At 40.5% G+C, this 22,604-nt stretch overlaps 1 protein-coding gene and 1 long non-coding RNA gene across 4 annotated transcripts in view; one reads left to right on the top strand and one right to left on the bottom strand.

The window, feature by feature from the left end:
* Positions 1-22,604, top strand: part of LOC103280023 (uncharacterized) — a 1,071,411-nt gene that overhangs the window by 837,011 nt on the left and 211,796 nt on the right. The gene's annotated exons all lie outside the window — the stretch shown is intronic.
* The window catches only part of itgav (integrin subunit alpha V), a 97,811-nt gene continuing 75,583 nt past the window's right edge, over positions 377-22,604 (bottom strand). The window contains exons 22-30 of the mRNA XM_003228848.4: positions 21,729-21,808; positions 19,830-19,910; positions 19,292-19,397; positions 18,020-18,178; positions 16,753-16,866; positions 12,631-12,744; positions 12,431-12,541; positions 9,463-9,585; positions 377-5,276 (exon numbers count right to left, since the gene is read on the bottom strand). Of these exons, the coding sequence (XP_003228896.3) occupies positions 5,181-5,276; positions 9,463-9,585; positions 12,431-12,541; positions 12,631-12,744; positions 16,753-16,866; positions 18,020-18,178; positions 19,292-19,397; positions 19,830-19,910; positions 21,729-21,808 (984 nt within the window). The 3' untranslated portion in view covers positions 377-5,180. The remainder of the gene's footprint in view (positions 5,277-9,462; positions 9,586-12,430; positions 12,542-12,630; positions 12,745-16,752; positions 16,867-18,019; positions 18,179-19,291; positions 19,398-19,829; positions 19,911-21,728; positions 21,809-22,604) is intronic.

The raw sequence follows: 22,604 nt of genomic DNA, 5'->3' as shown, positions 1-22,604 counted from the left end.
CTGATTATCGAAGATGTATTGTGCTGGATTTCTTTGGTTAAAAACAGCGACAAAATAAAGCGAGCAGACCTGCTTCCGCTCACTGATCCAATTCCCAGGACATTAAATTCTGCTGGAGTCAAAGGGAATTGAATTATCTCAATATCTCGCAGATTATGCTCTGGAAATGAACCCATTGTGCTCCTGAGTACAAACTCATTCTCTACAGACAGAAAGCACCTATATCTACAATATGGAGATGAAGTAAAAGGTTACTAGATATTAGTTTTTTTGGTGAACAGATCTTTTTAAAATTGTACTTCAATCTAATTAGCTGCAAACAGATTTACAGTTTTGCCATTTGAAGCGGCAGTCATAAAACCCAGGAAACACATCATTTCTTGTTCATCTGCTTGTTTATTTGTTTATTTATAAATCCCACTGTCATTTGTGCAAAACAGATTTTGCCACTTTTATCGTGCCCCAAAATATAGCAAGACGTGTTTACCGGGATATCAAGACATACATTTAATGCAAAGGCCCTCCTGATTGGATTTCAATAAACTGGAGGGGAAAATGATAATGTTATTATGCGTTCATACAGAATAAAGGTACTCTTTCATTTTTGACGATTGCTTTCTATTTGTGTAATTATTATCCATTTTGCTTGAGTTTTTGTTTCAAACTGTATTTTATGGAATTCGTGGCTTTACTGTAAGCTGAGGTGAAGGGCAATGATGAAACTTATTAAATAAATTAAATGCCCCACAGTAAGAATAGTTTCCTCACAATGCTTTGTCTTTGGCAAAGTACTGCATATATGTAGTTGGTTTATTCATTTTTGTTGTTGCATGCCATCAAATCATTTCTGACTTATGGTGACCCCTGGCTAGTGGTCCTCAACCTGTGGGTCCCAAGATATTTTGGCCTTCAACTCCCAGAAATCCTAACAGCTGGTAAACTGGCTGGGATTTCTGGGAGTTGTAGGCCAAAAATAACTGGGGACCCATAGGTTGAGAACCACTGTCTTAGGCCCTATTCTCCAGAGTCATAGTCCAACATGCAAACTATGTCATGTTGGGTCCATCATTTGATAATTAAGGAATCCATTATTTTTGTTTGGCACAGTCTACTGATTTAAATTATGCCTCTCAAACTGCAAAACCCTTCCCAAACTACATTATCACCCAGAATGGAAAACATGGAACTTGTACAGACCAATTCAGAGTACGAAGTTGGTAGCATACGTCTTTGCAGACTAAACCTACTTCCTCCGATGCTACCAACTTTATTCCCCACAAGGTGCTCCAAGATCCCTTTGTATATTGCTCCATATTCAGTTGCACTATGTATTCATGAGGAGCCCCCGTGGCACAGCAGATTAAATTACTGAGCTGCTGAACTTACTGACTGAAAGGTCGGCAGTTTGAATCTGGGGAGAAGTGTGAGCTCCTACTATTAGCCCCAGCTTCTGCCAACCTAGCAGCTCGAAAAAAAGCAAATGTGAGTTGATAAATAGGTACCGCTCTGGCGGGAAGGTAATGGCGCTCCATGCAGTCATGCCAACCACATGACCTTGGAGGCATCTATGGACAATGACAGCTCTTCGGACTAGAAATGGAGACAAGCATCAACCCCCAGAGTCAGACACGACTAAACTTAACGTCAGGGGAAAACCTTTACCTTTACCTATGTATTCATGATAGTGGCACTATTGCCACAGATATTAATACTCTCATCCCCAAATACCACCTTAAACTCCAGCAGGCAAGTCTGTTCTGCTACTGACTAGCAGGAGGATGTTTCCAACCTCCTCTTACAACTGAGTAAGGTGACAATTCTGAAGTAGCAGATCTATTGCAACCCCAATTGCCATTGCAAATCCCCCTGGCTATAGTTTAGAATTGCCATCCTGATGAACCTCAATCACTAGGAAAATAGACGTAGGTCGCTTAGTGCAGCTGCTGGATGCTAAGATAGGTTTCAGAGGGATCAGGCTAGAAAACTATACTTAAATTATGCATTCTTAGCTAAGTCAGTGATGTAGGATTTTAGCCGGAATCCTTATGGGCAAACATGTTTTATACAGACCAATAAAATTAGGAAGAAAAATACTAATTTTTTGAAAGGGTCATTTTCTCTTGGCACCTTTTCGATGCATTCGTTTCTACCCTGCACAATATATAAAAATATTTTCTTTCTGTGAAAATATTCGGTATAAAAGACAGTCTATTTAATTCTGTGTCTTTTTCCTTAAAAAATATTTACATCTTCATTGCTTGGGGGGATATCAAAGAAAAATGTCATTGAGAAGACAAACTAGGTTACTATTTACATAGGATTACAGTGTCAGTGGCCTAGATGGAAGAACATATGGCACATCATAAAAACATCAGTTAATTTAGGATGAAACATTACATAGCATATTGCTTTTTGCATTTGGAAGTTCATGTCTTCTAACAATTGGCATTTATGCAGAAAAGTGCTACTTGCAGCCACATGGAAACAAAAAGTTTGTATATTTCTAAAGCTTGTCGTTTGGTACCCACAACGTCAAATGATGACTGGTCTGAGTGAAAGGAAGAATCATCACAGATCTGTCATTAAGGAAAGAACATTCATATCTCCTTGCATCATTCCAAACCCAATGCTGATTGATCATTCATATTCTCAACCACAAGCCATTAAATCTACAGCATCCAACAACACAATATCACATTATGTATGTCCATGTGCACACTAGACCCAAAATAACATTCCAACCAGGGCTTGGAAAAAGTATTTTCTTTGAGTCCAAGAAAGTAATTTTCCCAAGCTCTAACTGCAACTTAGACCAGCTGTGTTTTTCTCATATGCATTGTACAGAATATTATCTAAAAACTCCATTTCCCACTGATAGAGAGCCAAAAAACTTTGATAAGTAGCCGAACATAAATTTTGGCAGTTGATCTGTCTGGCACACATTAGGTTTTATAGTGTCCATCCACAGTTGTTTTAGTTCTATACAAATGGCATATACTTACAATCTCCCAATAAATAGCTATTTTAAATTGGATGAAAAAGCAGAGTACTGTATATACTTGAGTATAAGCCAATTCGAATATAAGCCGAGGCACCTAATTTTGTCACAAAAAACTGACTCAAGTATAAGATGAGGGTGGGAAATGTAGTAGCTACTGGTAAATTTCCAAAATAAAAGTAGATACCAATAAAATTATATTAATTGAGGTATCTGTTTTTGAATGTTTACATAAAACTGAAATTTAAGATAACGATAAGACCTTAATAAGATAAGGCTGCCCAATTCTGATTATCTATATGCTCGAGTATAAGCCGACCTGAATATAAGCCAGCCAGGACCCTCACTCGAGTATAAGCCAAGGGGGGGCTTTCTCAGCCCTAAAAGGGGCTAGAAAAACCCGGCTTATATCCGAGTATATATGGTACCTAAAACCAAACCTCTGAATGGAGGCTTTACAATCACCTTCCCACACTTGACTTCAATGCTCACATTCTTTAACCACAAAATCAGACCTTAGGCTTAAGAGAAAATCCTGGCAATGATACCAGGAAAAGTAAGACTGCCTTCCACAATCTTAGAAATCAATGGTAGACCTTTTATACATGATAAAGGTTATGTAGCAATCCTGACAGTTCTTTCTTGGTGAGACTCAAGTGGTCTATGGAGGTGTTCAGGAATATTTTGTTTGTTTTCCTTAATTTTTATTGCTTTCACTTTCTGAAGATTTTTAACTTTCTTGTCAAACTTCCCAACAATTTCACCTGAGGTTAAGTTTTGACGCCATTAGTTACAAGCTGGCAAATCTCATCATGTAGGAATCATGGAGCGGAAACAATATTTCTTTCACGAGTTAGTGTTCCATTTATCTCTTTATAGGGTCACACTGAGAAGCATGTAACTTATCTCACCACCTGGCTAGCAGAGGTTGGGAAAAAGACTTGTGCTGTAACTTTCGACACCTCCTACTAAGCATTCTCAGTGGTCATGCCCTCCGGAGGATTTTGGGAGTTGTAATTTTTATCAAGCCATGCTCTCCATTTAGGTTTTCCCTCAGTTCCCAAGACTGTAGTTTTATTTTCATCTTCTGTTTCCTTGTGAATAAAATACCCAAGCACTGGCTGCCTAAATATTTTTACTTTCTTTTAAAAAATCTGAAAAGAAGGCAGCTTCTGGAAATTGTAGTCTTTTTAAAAAGGAAATGTTCCATGCTCAGTTTGAATAGCTAAAGGAAGGGGTTTCACTGCTCTGCACAATTTCCAGGATTACAACTTACTCTCACACAAACATCTTTTTTCTTCTTTCTTTCTATTTCAGGAGTACCAGCTTATGGGCCTTCAGCATCTAAACCTCAACAGAGTTCCAAGATTTGAGGTTCTTGTCATTCAGTGCAAAACTGGATTCTGGAACGTAAATTATGCAAAGTAAAGGCAAGCAAATATACTTAATTCACATACATTATTCTCAATGCAAATTCTGGCCACCAGTGAACCTTACTAACTTGAGAGTACTTTTGAGAGTTTGGAAAAGGTACCAGGAAATAGCTGTGAGTCAGTCCCCTGATGTCATGCAGAACTAGAGCATCTGTCTTGAAAATCGCAAGACATCTTCCATATGATAGACTCAAGGAAGTGGCTATACACGCTTTAAATTGATATCTTGTTTCCTCTTCCATCACCAAAGAGACAGCTTAAGCAGATCTGTGCAACAATTCATTGTATGTTTTGTAGCGTTAGATACTTCCAGTTCAAACATGTAGTGGTGCTTTACAGAATTGATGATTATTTCAGGGAGGTTCAGTTGTAGCATTCAATTAGTATCCATGTAGTTCATTAAAAAAATGTAATTTCTGAAAGATCTGGAAACTCTGTAGCAGTTCAAGTTCAATCGATCAACAAACTAAAAACACCACCTTCTGCTTCTCAAGCTAGATAAGCAAAACGGTGACACTAAAATAGGTTCATCAGTGCATGGTATTAGTCATATCTGTGAGCATGATTAATATGCTGGAAGCTAAATATACGGCTGTCATTTTGGAGTTAATTTCAGACTATTGTCAATGTCAAAAAAATTCGCAGTGCTGTGCTGGACTGTCTGTCCCTCAAGGAAGAACATACACATTTTTACAGGAAGACGTGGATCATTCTAAACCTGTTGGCAAATGACACAGCTAAAACACTGCTTAAGCTTCTGAGGTTCCTTCCCCATTTTCATGAGGCTGCAGCTGTTCCCTTTCTTGCTCTTCTTGAGGCGGCCGCACACGTTTGAAGAAACCCACCTGAATAGTAGAGAGAAAAAGTGAAGAAAAAAAATCAGTCCAGGATTCTTCTCATCAAGGATTCTCAATACTTGGAAAACATGTTGTCTAACTATTTCGCAAATATTTTTGTTTCTGATAAATATTGTTTCCTTATTAAGTTAATGACTAATCAGGTTCAAGCACAGTTAAAAAGGTTTTCCATACACGTTGTGGAAATGCATTTCCCTCCTTCAGAATTTTCTTGTAAATAGGTCAGTGCTTCCAACTGCACAGTCCCATTTATATTTCATGGGCCTAATAAAAAAAAAGTACTATACAAAATACATTATAGTATTTTAGGGGCCGGGCTTAGCACAGTGGGCTAAACTGCTGTGCTGCCGAAAATCCTGCCGATTGAAAGATCGGCAGTTTGATCCTGGGTCGGGGTGCGCACCAGCCATCAGCCCCAGCTCATCTGTCCATCTAGCAAATCGAAAGCAGAAATGTGAGTAGATAAATAGGTACCGCTATTAGCAGGGAGGCAATAAAAAGTGCCCTAAAGGACATAGATTGGGAGGACATCTAAGGATGGCAAAAACTCCTCGACATGGAAGACAGAGTGACAGCACTCCCCCTGTAGCCTGAGTAGAGCACAGCCTCCAAAGTGCCGGAAATAAGATGGGAAATGCCTAAACCTCTGTTTATATATTGTCTGTCCTTGTTAATTGTATAACAGCATTCAATGCTTGCCTTATGTGTGTTCTGTAATCCACTCTGAGTCACCTCGGAATATAAATAAAGTAGTATATTATTATTATTAGTATACTACATAAGTATAATTATGTAGCAGCTGAACTTGCTGACCAAAAGGTTGGAGGTTCAAATCTGGGGAGTGGGGTGAGCTCCCGCTGTTAGCCCCAGATTCTGCCAACCTAGCAGTTTGAAAACATGCAAATGTGTGTAAATCAATAGGTGGGAAGGTAACGGTGCTCCATACAGTCATGCCGGCCACATGACCTTGGAGGTGTCTACAGATAACGCTGGCTCTTTAGCTTAGAAATGGAAATGAGCACCAACCCCCAGAGTCGGACACAACTAGACTTAACATCATGGGAAACCTTTATCTTTACCTTACTACATAAGTCAACAATATAGAAAAGAACTCAGTGATATTTTAAAGCAACAAAACCAAATAGCTCTTCATCTGTCTATCTGATCTACCATTTCAGATCTGTACAATTTCAACTTCTCTTTCTCTCTTCCTTGTCCATTTCTTCTTAACCCCTTCACATAGATCTCTGTACGACTCATATAGAAAAAGCACATAAACTTGGCATTTAGACAAACTATATGATTGTCATTACACACATATCCTTTATATAGAGATGACCTGACAGTATCTCCTTTGTCCACTGGAAATGCTTTTAAAAACCACACAGATACCTGAACCATGGATAATAGTGAACCCTATATTTTGAAAAGGGCTGGAAGCATGTAACAGAAATCACTGGAGGACCCAGAGAGGACCATAAGGACTGCTGGGAAATAATATTTTGGGAAGAATGGATGAAACTATGGATATTGAGCCTGCAGATAAGGGAGTTGTATTATATATGAAATTTCTTATTCCATCCCCAAATGAATTCCTTCCCTAAAACAGAACTCAAACACATCTGTCCACAGATCTGGAAAAATTCTGAACACAGAAACTCAGCAATCTCAGTACAAAATGTTTTAATATCCTTATGTAAACTATTTATATAAACTCTTTTATATAAACATTTTCAATAAACAAGTTTAATAAGTAAACAAATATATAAAACAGTTAGAAATAGTTTATTTTAATCAGTTGCAGCCAGCACTCCCATAGCCGACAGCTATGGAAATTTCAAAGGCTGTAGCAAGTTTTTATCTGAGTGCATTTCTATTGCTTATTTGATGTTTCAATTAACTTGACATAAAAACTATTTTACTGTAAATTCATTATCTTTAGTGTTTTAATTTTGCTACTGTTTTTGTACCTCTACAACATTTTAAAGTGCTCTACAAGATTACTGGAGAGTGGCTTTGATTTCATAAGTGTGCGTGTGTGTATCTATATCGTATCGTATAAATACATTACAATTATTGAGTCACATGTAATGCAAATCTACACGTATACACAGACAGTTGCCAAGATACAAACATCTGACTTACAAACGACTCATAGTTAAGAACAGAGATGATACAACAGGAAGTGAGAGAAATCTACCCCTTGGAAGGGAAATTCATTTCTGAAAGAGTTATCCTGGGGAAAAGAGGTCTCTACTGAAGCTTTCTTGCCAATCCTTATTTCCACAACAAGTCAAATGTTTCAAAATCCAATTATCACAGGGACAGAAAGTTATGAGAAATCTTCTGAATGGGGCACAGGCAGCAAAACAAGCACTACAGAGATGTTAACCGTTCTCTATGCTATCCGGTGGCACAGTGTGTTAAAGCGCTGAGCTGCTGAACTTGCAGACTGAAAGGTCGCAGGTTCGAATCTGGGGAGTGGAGTGAGTGCCCGCTGTTAGCTCCAGTTTCTGCCAACCTAGCAGTTCGAAAACATGCAAATGTGAGTAGACCAATAGATACCGCTCTGGCGGGAAGGTAACGGCTCTCCATGCAGTCATGCCGGCCACGTGACCTTGGAGGTGTCTACGGACAACGCCGGCTCTTCGGCTTAGAAATGGAGATGAGCACCAACCCCCCAGAGTTGGACATGACTGGACTTAACGTCAAGGGAAACCTTTACCATTACTATGCTATTCAAATATTTATATATCTATCTATACACATAATAAAAGTGAAAATGTGTATGTGTGTATGTGGCAGAGGTGTCCACTTATACAGACAGCCTCCCGCCTCCACAAACAGCTATAGTTCTCACTGAGCAGGAGACACCCATGACCCTCCCTTCACTGACATGCAAGTTACAGTGAGCACCATAGACATGTAACCCAAACCCTGCCAGTGTCCTCCACAAACACCATTCTGCTCCCCACCCAAGTGAAGGCTTTCATGCAGGAACAACTTCATCCTAGATGTTCTGTTTTTCCTCCAGGGTTCCTTAATTTGCATGACCCCACCCACTGCCTCTACCTTAACGATCCAGTGATGGATCCACACCAAACTTGCCATGGATGATGGGACTTGCAGTACCTTCACTGAAACTGCGACCCCCATTGCCAGTGGACGGGATCAAACTTAGCACAGAGAAGCCCCATGACCAACTGAACATACTGCAGGGGTTACTGGGAATGGACCTTGATTTTGGGAGTTGTAGTTCACCTGCATCCAGAAAGCATTGAACCCAGCTGACGTCAGATCTGGACTAAACTTTGCACACAGACCCGACATGGCCAACTATGCATACAGGATCTGGAAGTTGTAGTTCACCCTTATCCAGAGAGATAAACCCAGCCGACAACGGATCTGGAACAAACTTAAGTGATATTACCTAACATCCCAAAACAAATAATGCCTTCTTCTAATAACCTGTGCACCGCCAGGATAGGGGGGGAGGGAGGGAGAGGGAGAAAGAATGTTGAAGTTACACTTAAAAATGTACCTGTTCTGACTTACATTTAAAAAAATCAACTTAAGAACAAACCTACAGAACCCATCTTATTTGTAACTTCGGGACTGCCTGTACTAAGAAGTAAGCCTTACAGTATTCCTGAAATTTACTCTCAAGTAAGTGTCCAAAAGGCTGCAAATGTAGAGCCTGGTAAAAAATTACTAAGTAAAAATGAGACACCAAACACTTCCATTGATCAGTTTTCATAGCCATCACCCACTTTCTCTGAAAAACAATACAGATTGAGCCTTGCTTATCTGGAATTCTGAAATACTCCAAAATTCAAAATTGCCCACATCAGTGGCTGAAACAGTGGAACCTTTGCTTTCCGGTGGTTCAATGTACACAAACTTTGTTTCATTAACAATATTATTTAAATGTATAAAATTACCTGTGCAAGATATATAAATGAAGCAAAAATTAATTTTGTATTTAGACTTGGGTCCCATCTCCAAGATATCTCATCGTGTACATATATGCAAAAACAAGTATTCCAAAATCCAATAAATAAATAAATAGATAGATGCAATTTAAAAATACCTCTGATCCCAAGCATTTGGATACTTGCACTGCATCACTTTTGCTAAACAAACTGTTGAAGGATTAATCAAAAACAACACTCACCTTGTGCATTACAAAGACGAGAAGTGCTAAAAGTAATAATCCTGCTAGGACAGCTAGTATAATCACCCATACTTGCACTGTCATGGGTGCTGGTTGAATGCCCCACAAGATATTTGTGGTAACCTAAAGGGTAGAAAACACCAAATAATAAAAATCTGTGTAAGGCTTGTACTTTGGAAATTCAGTGTAAGAATGGGAAGAGGCTGCACATGGTGGAAATGTGATTTTTGGACTACAGCTCCCTGAATTTCAGCTAGTATTTCACAGCTGCTGATCAGACTGGATGGGAGAATCTGGGAGTTTTAATCTCACAGCAGTAACATTTCTAAATTATAGATACTGAAAGGCTCAAACAAAAACTCCATAATATAAAAGACAGAGGGAGGTTTTACTATACTAGAACAAAAGCCTTATGTAACTGAAATAAACTCTTCCATTGGGTTGTTGTGAGTTTCCTGGGCTGTATGGCCATGTTACAGACGCATTCTCTCCTGACATTTCACCCACATCTATGGCAGGCATCCTCAGAGGTTGTGAGGTCTGCTGGAAACTAGGCAATTGGGATTTATATATCTGTGGAAGGTCCAAGGTGGGAGAAAGAACACTTGTCTGTTGGAGGCCTGTGTGAATGTTGTAATTAATCAACTTGATTAGAATTAATGGCCTTGCCAGCTTCAAGGCCTGGCTTCTTCCTGCCTGGAGGAATCCTTTGTTTGGAGGTGTTAGCTGGCGCTGATTGATTCATGTCTGGAATTTCTCTGTTTTCAGAGTATTGTCCATATGTAGACTTGTCCACAGCTGCATGCTATACGGTAAACACAGCACTGCCCAAACATGAATCAAGGAACATGAAAGGCACTGCAGACTAACTCAGTCAGAGAAGTCAGCCATAGCAGAGCACTTGATGAACCAACCTGGACACAGTATCTTATTTGAGAACACAGAAAGTCTGGACCACTCTAACAACTAACATATCAGACTACATAGGGAAGCCACTGAAATCTACAGGCATGTGGACAATTTCAACAGAGAGGAGGAAACCATGAAAATGAACAAAATCTGACTACCAGTATCTAAAAAAACTATAAAATCAGGACAATAAATAAAGAACAACACTCAGAAAATATGGAAATTCCAGACATGAATCAATCAGGGCCAGCTAACACCACCCAACAAAGGATTCTCCCAGGCAGGAAGTAGCCAGGCTTTGGAGCTGCAAGGCTATTCAATGCTAATCAAGGTGGCTAATTGCAACATTCTCACTTGCCTCCAACAGACAAGAGTTCTTTCTCCCACCCTGGACATTATTCCACAGATATATAAACCTCACTTGCCTAGTTTCCAACAGACCTCACAACATCTGAGGATGCCTGCCATAGATGGGGGCGAAGCTCCAGGAGATAATGCTTCTGGAACCAGGGCCGGCCCCACTAATGCAGCAGCTGACGCCGCCGCCTCGGGCGCAGGCCCGGGGGGGCGCCGTCAGGCTGGGCGGGAGGCGGGGCACCGCCCTGACGGTGCCCCGCCTCCCGCCCAGTGCGCCCTGGCCCGTCTGGCCTGCTAGAAAAGGCCAGACGGGCGAGCGGGAGTAGCGTGGGAGGCGGGGCCAGCTCTGACGCCGCTCCCCCCGCCCAGCGTGCCCTGGCCCCGCCTCCCACGTTGCGTGGGAGGCAGGGCCAAGGCACGCTGGGCGGGGGGGGGAGCGGCGTCAGAGCTGGCCCCGCCTCCCACGTTACCCCCGCTCGCCCGTCTGGCCTTTTGTAGCAGGCCAGACTCAGCGGAGGTTCCTCCAGGCCGCAATCGCGGCCTGGAGAAACCTCCGCTGAGTCTGGCCTGCTACAAAAGGCCAGACGGGCGAGCGGGGGTAGCGTGGGAGGCGGGGCCAACTCTGGCCCCGCCCCCGCCCAGCGTGCCCTGGCCCCGCCTCCCACGCTGCGTGGGAGGCGGGGCCAGGGCACGGGGGGCGGGGCCAACTCTGGCCCCGCCCCCTCACTATTCGCCCTGGCCCCGCCTCCCACGCAGCGTGGGAGGTGGGGCCAGGGCACGCTGGGCGGGGCCAGGGCGCCGGTGGCGGGGGCGCTTTTCAGCACCCCCGCTTTACATCACAAAATATCTCCGGCCGGCCCTGTCTGGAACATAGCCATACAGCCCGGAAAATTCACAGCAACCCAGCGATTCTAACCATGAAAGCCTTTGACAACACAACCCTTCCATTTACAGAAAGCCATCTTAAAATCCAAGGTATTGCCATATACTAGAGTCAACCAGAAGTCATTTGATGTATCACGCTTTCTAGTTTAGTCCCACTACTTTCATTGAACTACACTGTTTAAATGCATTTCTGTTACGTCTAGGGTACATCTGCATTGCAGAATTAATGTCGTCCAACAGCCCTTTAACTGCCACAGCTCAATGCTTGAAGTTGTAAAGGACCAGCACTCTTTGGTAGAGAAAGTTGAAGATCTTGTAAAATGACTACTTCAATGATTCCATAGCATTGAGCCATGGCAATTAAAGTGGTGTAAAACTACATTAATTCTACAGTACACCCAAGTTGCATTCCTTTGTACATTTACCTGGGAATGGCCTTCATATAACATTAGTCGGACTGACTTTTAAGTAATTATGCATAGAATAAAGCTACATTTGATTTGTGGGTTGTCATAACTGCTTGTCTGAGTTTGCAGCCACTCCGATTCTGTATGCTGGTTCCCATTCTGCAGAAACAACCGAGTCTGATGTGGTGCAACATCTGAAGGACACATCAAAAGCTTTTAACTGAAGGCCTAAATTTAATTAAAAGCTTAAGCAGCATGCACTTAAACTGAATAAGCTCAACAACCAATAATTTAATATTGCTTAGTAAAAAAGGGAAAAGCTGATCAGACGGATGTTTCATTTTGACGATTCTTTTCAGCTTAATGATGTTGCCCCAGGTCAAATTAATTCTGCATATCAAATGGCTTACTATTGTAGAGTTGTGGACATCTTCAGGGAAGGGAAGGTTCTTGTAGGGGAACTCAATGACGCTGAAAGAAGCCGACGACTTGAGAGAATAGGAATGGTTCTGGTTTTCTTTCTGGGATGAGAATACAGAAGAAATGTCAAATCGGATCTTACATTACACAGGTGGAGGGAGAATTTGTAGAAATCTGAAAAGTCACTCACATTCATGAAAGTCTGAGTCCAAAGGCGAGACTTTAAATACAGAACAGCAGTCTTCCCCCTCTCCAGGCGACCAACTTGGCAGACAATCTTCAAGCATTCAGCAGTTCCACAGCCCTATAAATGGGGAAAGATGTACACAGTTGTCTTATATCAGGTAACATAAAAGCCAAGTTCTTGAATCAAGTAGTTTTGTATCCACATTTGCCTTTTTGTTAGATTGCCAAAGGCTATCCTCAAGTGCTTTATGCTCCAACCAAACCTCTCCTCCTCACATACAAAGACTCAGGAGAGGCTGGTAGGAGGTCAGGGAGTGGGAAAGCAGCTGAGAAACAGTTTAGTCCAGCACAAAGAAGAAGCTGTGCTCTGTGTGTCCATTCATCTAAAGTGCCTCTCCCTTTCCTCCCACCATCACCAGTAGCCAGTAATAGCTGGATTTGACACCCATGCTACACCCAGCACTTTTTGCTCCAGAAAAGAAAAACAGACAAAAAAGAAAAAGATAATGAGATTTTCCTGCTTCTTGCAGGGGGTTGGACTGGATGGCCCATGAGGTCTCTTCTAACTCTATGATTCTATAATTCTATGATTCTATAAATATAGGCATAAGCACACTTACAAACACACATTTCACTAAGAGAATCCCAACTAGTGTTTTTCGTGATGTGGAATTAAACACCTTTTACATTCCTTTTGGGCTTGCTTCTTATGTCCCTGATCTTCAGAGGGTCTACATACCCAAGCAACTGACCATATCTCTGAAGTTTGGGATATAACTTTAATAACCGAAACAACAAGTCAAACGATAACACAGACCAACCAAAAAATATATATTTTTGCGTGTCTTGATGGCATATGTTCTGTATCTCAAAACTGGGAAATGAGAGGGAAAAACTAGTGCCATTTTTTGGAATCAGCGGGTCAAATATACCCAGAAACAGATCAATCATTTGAGGCACCAAAATGTGTGTTGGCCAGTGATAACTGCTGTTGTTGTGTAGCATCCAATTGTTTCCAATGTTTGTTGGACATTTCACAGTGTTTTCCTGGCAAGATTTGTTCAGAGGGGGTCTGTCTTTACCTTCCTCTCATACAAACTACTTGGATGCAAAGAAGATGCAAAGGAGACCACCACTGTTCTCCAAGCTGTCCCCATTACTTGCTGGTTTTAAATTTTTTCATCTTAGAATTAATTAGTCACTTGAATATTTTTTACCTGAACTCATCACCTTTGGTTGTTGCTGTGGGTCTTCAAGTTGATTCTGACTTATGACAACCATATGTTAGGGTTTTCTTGGGGCTGATTGTCCAGAGCGGGCTTGCTTTTGCCCTTCTTTGAGGCTCAGAGTGACTTCTCCAGCGTCACCCATTGGGTTTTCATGGCTGAATTTGGATTTCAACCCCTTTCTCTAAAATTGTGATTTGAGTGTCAACCCACTGATTCTTACAAAAACTTGATAGACTAACGAAAAACAAGCCATTTTTCAAAAATTCATGAAAGCTAGACTGCCTAACTGGAAACTATAAAAATTATTTACTCTTAACTAAATCTAATTCTAGGAGACCCTGGTGGCATAGCGGGTTAAACCGCTAAGCTGCTGAATTTCCTGACTAAAAGGGTGGAGGTTCAAATTTGGGGAGTGGTTTGAGCTCCCGCAGTTAGCCCCAGCTTCTACCAAACTAGCAGTTGGAAAACATGCAAATGTGAGTAGATCAATAGGTACCGCTCAGGCAGGAAGGTAATGGCACTCCATGCAGTCATGCCAGCCACATGACTTTGGAGGTGTCTACAGACAACACTGGCTCTTTGGCTTAGGAATGGAGATGAGCACCAACCTCCAGAGTTGGACACGACTAGACTTCATGTTAGGGGAAAACCTTTACCTTTATCTTTAAATATAATTCTGGAATAAAGTTAATGATGCATTTACAACTAATGTACATCAATAAAAAGTACACTCAACTGAGTTGTCCCTTCATGTTAGGATATTTACCAACCTAACAGTATAATGTAATTTATTTTAATTTGTTCTTATCACTGACAACAATGTACACATCTGAAAAGTACACGCAAAGGTTTATACACATTTCTAGTCTGCATAAACAAGCTCTTATAGAATTGGGATGAAAATCACTTGGTGATGAAAAAACAAGAACTTCACTGACCCTTCATCATAGAATCATCAATCTCTGGAAGAAGCATGGGGAGAATAAGCTAAATCCACACATCCAAAGTATCTAAGCACATATATGATGATGGTTTTTACAAATGACTCTGAAAAAATTTAGAATGTAGATTAGTTTGCTCATTTTTCATCTTTGGTTAATGTTCCTGTAATGTGACAATTGAGCAAACCCAAGACAGGTCCAAGGACATGGGTGTTTCTATTTTGCGCTTTCTTTTTATTACCCCTATAACGATAATGCCTTTTTTGAACACATCACCCTTGAACTGAGAGAGTGCACACAGATAGCAAGTGAAGACGTCAGCATTTTCTTTTAGAATTCCAGCGTCCTTGACTTTACCATTCTTGGAAATGCTTGGAACAATGAGTTATTTATCAAGCTGGCAAATCAAGTGTTGCAGCTTTCACATCATAGATCACAGGAATCTGAAGTCCAATAAACATGTGGCATTAAATCATCCTTAGTAAAGCCCATTAAAATCCAATCCGTGCTACACCACTGTGGCTGAGGTAATGCAATACCCACTCCTCTTGATGATGTTTGCGGGAAAAATAGTCGAGGAGGCGGTACTGCAGATATGGTTGCTTTCTATGGGCCTCTTAAGAGAGAAATCCCTTTCCCCTTTCCCTGTTCTGGAGTGGTTGCTTAAACCGGGTTGCAAGAGGAGGGAGCCACATTGCAGGATCTCCGCTCGCTCTTCCCCTTCGCAGCCTTCCCTCCTGCTTTTGCCAGAAGCTTTAAGTGAGGAAAGGGGGAAAAGGAGGGGGGATCCATCCCAATCCACGATCCAGATCACTTCACTCCGGTTTTGTGCTGGCATTATCCTATCCCAGATTATCTGGCAGTGTGGACATATAATCCAGTTCAAAGCAGATAGTCTGCGATCAGATCCTGGTATAGAGTGTTGAAGATCTACACTGCCTTATATCCCAGTATCTGATTCCAGATTGTCTGATTTAAACTGGATTATATGAGCACCCACTGGGAGGATGGAAGGAGGAGGAGGGGGGGAAAGGAGAAGACGTTTCCCTTGGCTTCCCTTTCTCTCTCTCTCTTTTGCACAAAAGTTCTCCAAAGCTTTGCAAACCTCCTCCGAAAGAAGGAGGAGGAAGAAGGGGGGGGGGGGGAGGAGGATAAGGAGGATAATATATGTCCCCACTGCATATAATCTGAATTTTGTCTTTGCACAAGGGACATGGTGCTATAGCACATATGGTTTCCTGGGATACTGTCCACCAATTTAACAAAGTTTCAGCCACAAAAACAAAGTTTCTGTAGTAGAACAATGACTTTCAAAGTAAAGACAACCCAATGAAACTGGAAATAAGACTTTCAAACCAGGAACAGATTTCTGCAATTATTAAAAATTGTTTTATTATAAAAGCTATGGAAATTTGCCAAAAATCAGAGGATAAGGGAAACTTTCTGAATTTTTGTGAGCTAGCAGTGTTAACTGTGTTCTGCCACTGTACCAAGTTTGAAGTGGATAGCTCAAAAATGAGGGCGGGAGAGTCCTGTAAAGTCCCCCACCACTGCTGTTTTTGGCCACTGCCACTTTAATGGTGTCCGCCATTAAAAATTATTTTTGAATATTCCGAATATTCTTAAGTTTTGAAACTTTTTTGGGCCAAATTTCAGAAGTAGTTTCAGAAACGAAGCGCCAGCACCCCCTACTTTTGAAGCGAGTTTAGAAACATTTTTTTCATGGATCGCTCAAGCCTAATATTTATATAACAGAAATGTTTTACCTGCCTTTCCATCAGCTTTCTCAATAGTAGCAGTGTTTCACACCCCAACCATCCATTAGCCCAAACCAGACTAATACTTTTCTTCTAGTATTTTGCTGTATAAAGAAATTTTTCCTAACACAAACATTTCTACAACTTCTCAAAAATAGTTACAAGTGACCATTTCTGCAGAAATCAGCACAAGTCTTACCAAAGTTTGCACATCTCCCTCAGCAGCACTGAGGTCTCTCCGGTTGATGTGGTGATCCCTGGTATTTTCCCCATTAATTGTTTCATTCTTTTCATCTTCTTCTGAAGCTGACATCTATATCAAGACAGATCCAATTACTAGTGTAATTATTCAAGTATCCCCACAGGTGTTGTAAACTGATGAAAAGCAAACATTAGATCCCAAGAGAAATTGTGAGAATATAAAAAGTTTGAGATTAAAAAAATTGTGTTTATCCACTATCATTTATTATGATGGGAGTGGAGCCTGGATTTTTTAGGGGGGAAGTAAGTCTTGGAATCACTGAAATAAGGTATTAGTAGTACTAGGAGTGCAATTATTTGCAGTTCATTTTTTTCTCAGTCAATGTTATTTGTTTATTATTCTGCTATTTGTGGGGATAAAGGGTGATTTAGATTTAGTTATTTTAAACACACAAATAAATACAGGCAGTCCTTGAGTTACAATCAAATGATTCATAATTAAGACAACAGGAAGTGAGATACATTTACCCCCGGAAGGGAAATTCATTCCTGAAAGCATTATCATGGGGAAAAGGTGTCTCCACCGAAGCTTTATCACCAATCCTTGTTTCGACAACAAGCCAAAATTCTCAAAATCCAATTCTCACAGGGATGGAAAATGAAGTGAAATCTTCTGGACAGCCAAAGAAACACCACAGGTGTGTTAACCCTTCCCTATGCTATCCAAAGTGAGTTACACTTGAAAAATGTACCAACTTACCTATACATTCAACTTAGGAACTAGCCTACAAAACCTATCTAGTTCATTAACTTGGGAACAAACTGTAAACTGGAATTTATGACCCATACAATATCTAGTCCCATGATGGGACTAGTCTCTTCTGCAACCTCCAAGGCACACCACAAAGTACAGCAATGACAAATACCAACCAAGATCCCATGTAACATCCCTACAGCTGCTGTAGTATCACAGGGTTCTTCACACATTGGCAGCCACACCAAGGATGCCTCTTTCTAATGTAGAAGCTGATTCCCTCAGCTATACTTTTTTTCAATTCTTATAAGAAACACTACTGATTGCATTAATCAATCCAGTGGTAGAGCCACACAAAGTGGTATCCTACTAACAATTGAACTTTAAACCTTTTTTTAATGATGATGATGATAATAAAGAATGTTGCTTATCACAACAATTAACAATTATCCTCATGATTTAATTTGTACAAAACAGCTTTCTCAGCATATAGGAGAGTCTTTTCTCTTACCTTTATTTTTAGTGGGTTAATCTCCATATCAGAGGTACAGGACATGGGTCCTTCGATTTCATACTTGATAATATACAGAAGAGTATTGTTGTTATACTTGTAAGGCCACTGAAGGTTGAGCATCACTTTGCTGAAGGCACTTGGGCCATTATTTCGGAGCTGGGGAGAACAAATAAAAATGGCCATGAGGAATTCTATCTTCTCACTCCTGCAATAATATATCTGGTTGGACTTATTATGTTCCTATATCTTTAATCTCTTCCAAAAAAAGGCCAAGATTTATTTCTGTAATTCCTAGCCACCTCAAAGATTCTTGGTTTAATCAGAAAGAATCTCAAAGCCTGCGAAAATGTCTTTTGTTGGATTATGACTCTAACCTCGCCTCAATCCCTCAGTATCATACAATTGGAAACTATGTCATTCCACCTCTATATGTTCATGAAAGGGAATTCCCACACTATTCCTTCTCCACTATCTCCAAAATATGTCACTCAGCCCCATATATGTGACTCCATGGCACTTTTAGACAAAGGGCTGTTGAAGCATTTCTACAAGGAAAACAAGTGTCTGTGCAAGGGGGGTTCATGACTTTGAGGAACTTGACTAATTTGGGGGAAAGTATCTAATACAATTAAGATACTCCTGTTAACGCCACTAACATTTTCAACACTACCACTTAAGAAATATAAACTGTGCTTCAAATATATTGGGAATAAGAAATGCATGACAAAGATTTTCTGTTGTATTAAAGTTATAGGTTTTTTTTAAAAGCATTTACTTTGTAGTGACGCATTGTGTATAAGTTCTGTTAAGAAAGCTTATCACACACAGTAGAAGCTGGATAAATACTCAGTTTTATGGGTTTCCTTGAAGATTGGTAACCAGCTGGAAAGCCACAGTACCTAACTAATGGACCGCTTTTTCCTTTTAGCTTCTCTGTTCCATTGTTCAAAAAGAGGAAGCCACACAAGAGTGATTTGTGTTTAGGATGACAATGGAAACACAACATAGCTGGATTCAAGCAAAATCTTCAGCTAGTTTTGCTAATTTTTAAAAAAGGTTTACAGCCCATAGGGTCATGTGATTAGCCCTCTCAGGAAAATAATCCCTGCATGTTAAGCTGCACAATTTATACTTTGGATCTCCAATGCTTTGAATGACAATTCCTATATCAGAAACCTCTGCCCTGGCTCCATGAGGCTTATGAGGATTGTTGGTCAAAGCATCTGCAGGGTCAAACATATACCCTTCCATATTCTAAACGGCACCTACCTCGTAGATATGTTGAACCAGGGGCCCAATGTCATCTTCGGTTTCTGGATTCTCCTTGGGTTGCCAGTTAGGAATTGGAAGAAAGATGTGATCAGGTGAAGAGACCCTAAGTTGTCCAAGGAGCCAACAGTGAGGATCAGACAGAAAAGACACAGTGCAAGGCATACAATTACACTATGTAACACGACATTTGTTCCTGGGTTATAAATGTAATTTCCTAATTGGGTCTATCATACAAACAAGGGAAAGGTTTATTAAACTGCCAAAACCTTGTTTTTGCTGGACATCCTGCTGCACATTTTGCTATAGTTTTTCAATGAGTATCTTACTGAATCTCAACCAATTCATAGTGTGTGGTAGCCACAAAAACTAGGGTTCTGGTGTATAACAACTACTATCAAAGCACACACTACATAATTAAACAGGAAATAACACCTTTAAACCAGGAATGGATTTTTTTTTCAAATTTTGTTACACAGTGTTATCAAAGAAAGAGAACAGGCCAGTGGCTAAAACTGGTTTCAGGCTCAGGACTCACCCTCTGATTTCTACCGCTGCTAAGATGGCCAAGTCCACTTGGTATGAGACTGTGGGGCTTTCGTTGTTGAACAGGTTTGAGCTGCAAAACAGCAACAGAGAGAGATTCCAATTCTCTTGTCAAAACAAACATTTACTGGATGGAGTGCACAAAGAGTGTGTTCCCAAAGCACTCTCTAAGGATGCCCATTTAATCCATTTTTAAAAATCTAATCTTGATTATTAAAAGTATAATTTCATTTTTAAACTATCTGAAAGGGCAGCTATCACTCCATCTTGTAGCAGAAAACTCAATTAATTGCACATTACAAAGACAGAGCACTTCCTTTCATAGGCCCCATCTACACTGCCATATAATCCAGTTTCAGAATGCAGATCAACTGCACTGAACTGAACTATATGGCAGTGTAGACTCATATAATCTGATTCAATCTGTGTTATATGAGACCACTTCCAGGCTAAACTGTATTAGCCTAAGGTATTGTTTGGACGCCTCAGGCTAATCCGAGAAAAAAACTGAATTAAAGTTCTGTGTATATGAGCTCTGAGTCTACACTGACCATTATATAATGCAGTTTAAACTGGATTATATGGCAGTATATATGGGTTCATCGATGTCTTCGATGCTGCAGATTTGGAAATACTGTTAAAGGGAAACCCAGAACAAGGCCATGGAAACATGCGTACTAATTGAAACTTTTGGGGCTTAGCTAGTATTACCAAAAGCACACCACCTCATGCATAAGTTTTTTTCATTCACTTAAGATGTTGAAGTTGTTTTAATCTGTATGTTATTTTGTTAATACCACAAACACTTTACTGAGTTGACATTAATACTGAAACACTAGAATTAAAAACAAATTAAGACAACTGCAGACAAACCTAACTTAGTGTAACACAGTTTATAAAAAAGCTTTTTTATTTAAAGTATAAAGTTCCAGTTAACATGGGACCCCTTCGACACTGCTATACAAAATCCAGATTCTCTGCTTTGAACTGAATTATATGGCAGAATAGAAGAGGGCTGAGAGTCTATGGTAGTTTCAGTGGTGCATATTGATCCATAGAAGCATGTCTTATTGTTATATTAATTCATCCATTAAGATTAATAAAAGTCTAAATAAATTGTGTGTGTGTGTGTGTGTGTGTGTGTGTGTGTGTGTGGAATCCACAGGAATCTACAAAAATGCAAAGTCATTACAAGAAAAATACACAATCAATGGAATTCATAACTGCAACATATTAAAAACAAATTCATAACAAAGTAACAGAACTACAAATGCACAATCACTTAAACTAAGAAAACTAACCATTGTCTCCTAAGACCCATATCTAGGTTTGAGCCTCTCACACTCCAGAATTCACACCCCAAAAATACTATCCCAGAGAAGGGTGCTATGGATGATAGGAGGACCTGATGTTTTATTTTCCATTTGCTCAAAACAGTCACTTGAAACATCCCTTGAACATAGATAGACTCTCCCTCTCTCTGTTTCGCCTTCGTTCTGTCCATAGCTCTTATGTTAAGAGCCTTGCAAATCAATATCTACCTTTTACAGCACAAACATTCAGATATGGGCAGATAAGATTCAAGACTGAAGGCTCTGTGTTCAAAATGTAATGGATTAGCCACAAAGGCCTGACTCGGCACAAACACTGCAATTTCAAAATAGCAGCTTTGGAGGAGACAGCAGACAATTTTAGATGCAGAAATCACATCTAAGTCTAAGAAACCCTGGCCTGTGGGATAAATTCTCCCTACCTATTTTTCATAGTCTAACTGAAACGTAATAATAATGACAGCTTCACCAACCATAATAATTTTTACTTTTTTGTCCATCCACTTAAATAACCACTATATTAAATAGGTAAACAAACACAGAGAATAAAGGTTTCTTACCTACGGATCTGTAAGTCAAACTTCACAAAGGTGTCCATCTCTGATTCTTGGTGAACGCTGAAATGAAGACCAGCTGAGAGCTAGAACGCAAGAGAAGCAGGAAAGGATTTTAATATTGAACAGGCAGGGGGAGGTTTGCTTGTACCGGTTTGTTGTGTTCACACATATCAGTTATTGTGATGACTCATGGGCCTTGTAGTCTTGCTCATGACATTGTAATGCCTGATGAAGAAGAAAACTTGGGTTTTTTACCTTCCCAGTCAGAACTGGAATCTTCTCAGCCTGATCTTTCCCAGGCAGATCTGGGAACCTTGCACCTGCAAGAAAGTTGTGTCCCAGAAGTATGTCAAACAAACCCTGAGCCTACATCTCCCGTGTTCTCTCGCCATGAGTTTTGTAAACAACAGAGGGGTTTGGAAGCAGCTTCGCGCAGAAGTGCGAGAATAGCAGCTAAGAATGTACCCAATTAAGTCTGTTTTTCGTGAGAATCTTTAAGGAGTCAAACATCTGGTCTCAGAGTTTAGCTTTCGTTTCTGGTTCCCAGAGAACTGCTTCGGCGGGAAAGTTAGACTCTATATAGGTGTTTTACCCGCGTAGTAACTTCGCGGAGTCAATTCGTCAGCCTCCGGAGCGAGTTGTGTCTGGACAGCGCGCTCCGATTCAAGCCTCGTTCCTGCTCAAGCCTAGCCTTGTTTCCAGCCTTCGCTCCTGTTTCCCAGCCTTTGTTTACCTACGGACCTTGTCTTGTTTCCCAGGACTAAACCTTGCCTTGTTTCACGGATTTTACCAAGTTATTCCACGGACCTTGTTCTTGTTCCTCGTTACCTTGTTCCACGTTTCAAGCCTTGTTTCAAGTATCAAGTTATTTCCTAGCCT

Source organism: Anolis carolinensis, chromosome 1, assembly GCF_035594765.1.
Source record: "Anolis carolinensis isolate JA03-04 chromosome 1, rAnoCar3.1.pri, whole genome shotgun sequence".
In the NCBI taxonomy this organism is placed as follows: domain Eukaryota; kingdom Metazoa; phylum Chordata; class Lepidosauria; order Squamata; family Dactyloidae; genus Anolis; species Anolis carolinensis.
This window is presented reverse-complemented; position numbering and strand designations above follow the sequence as displayed.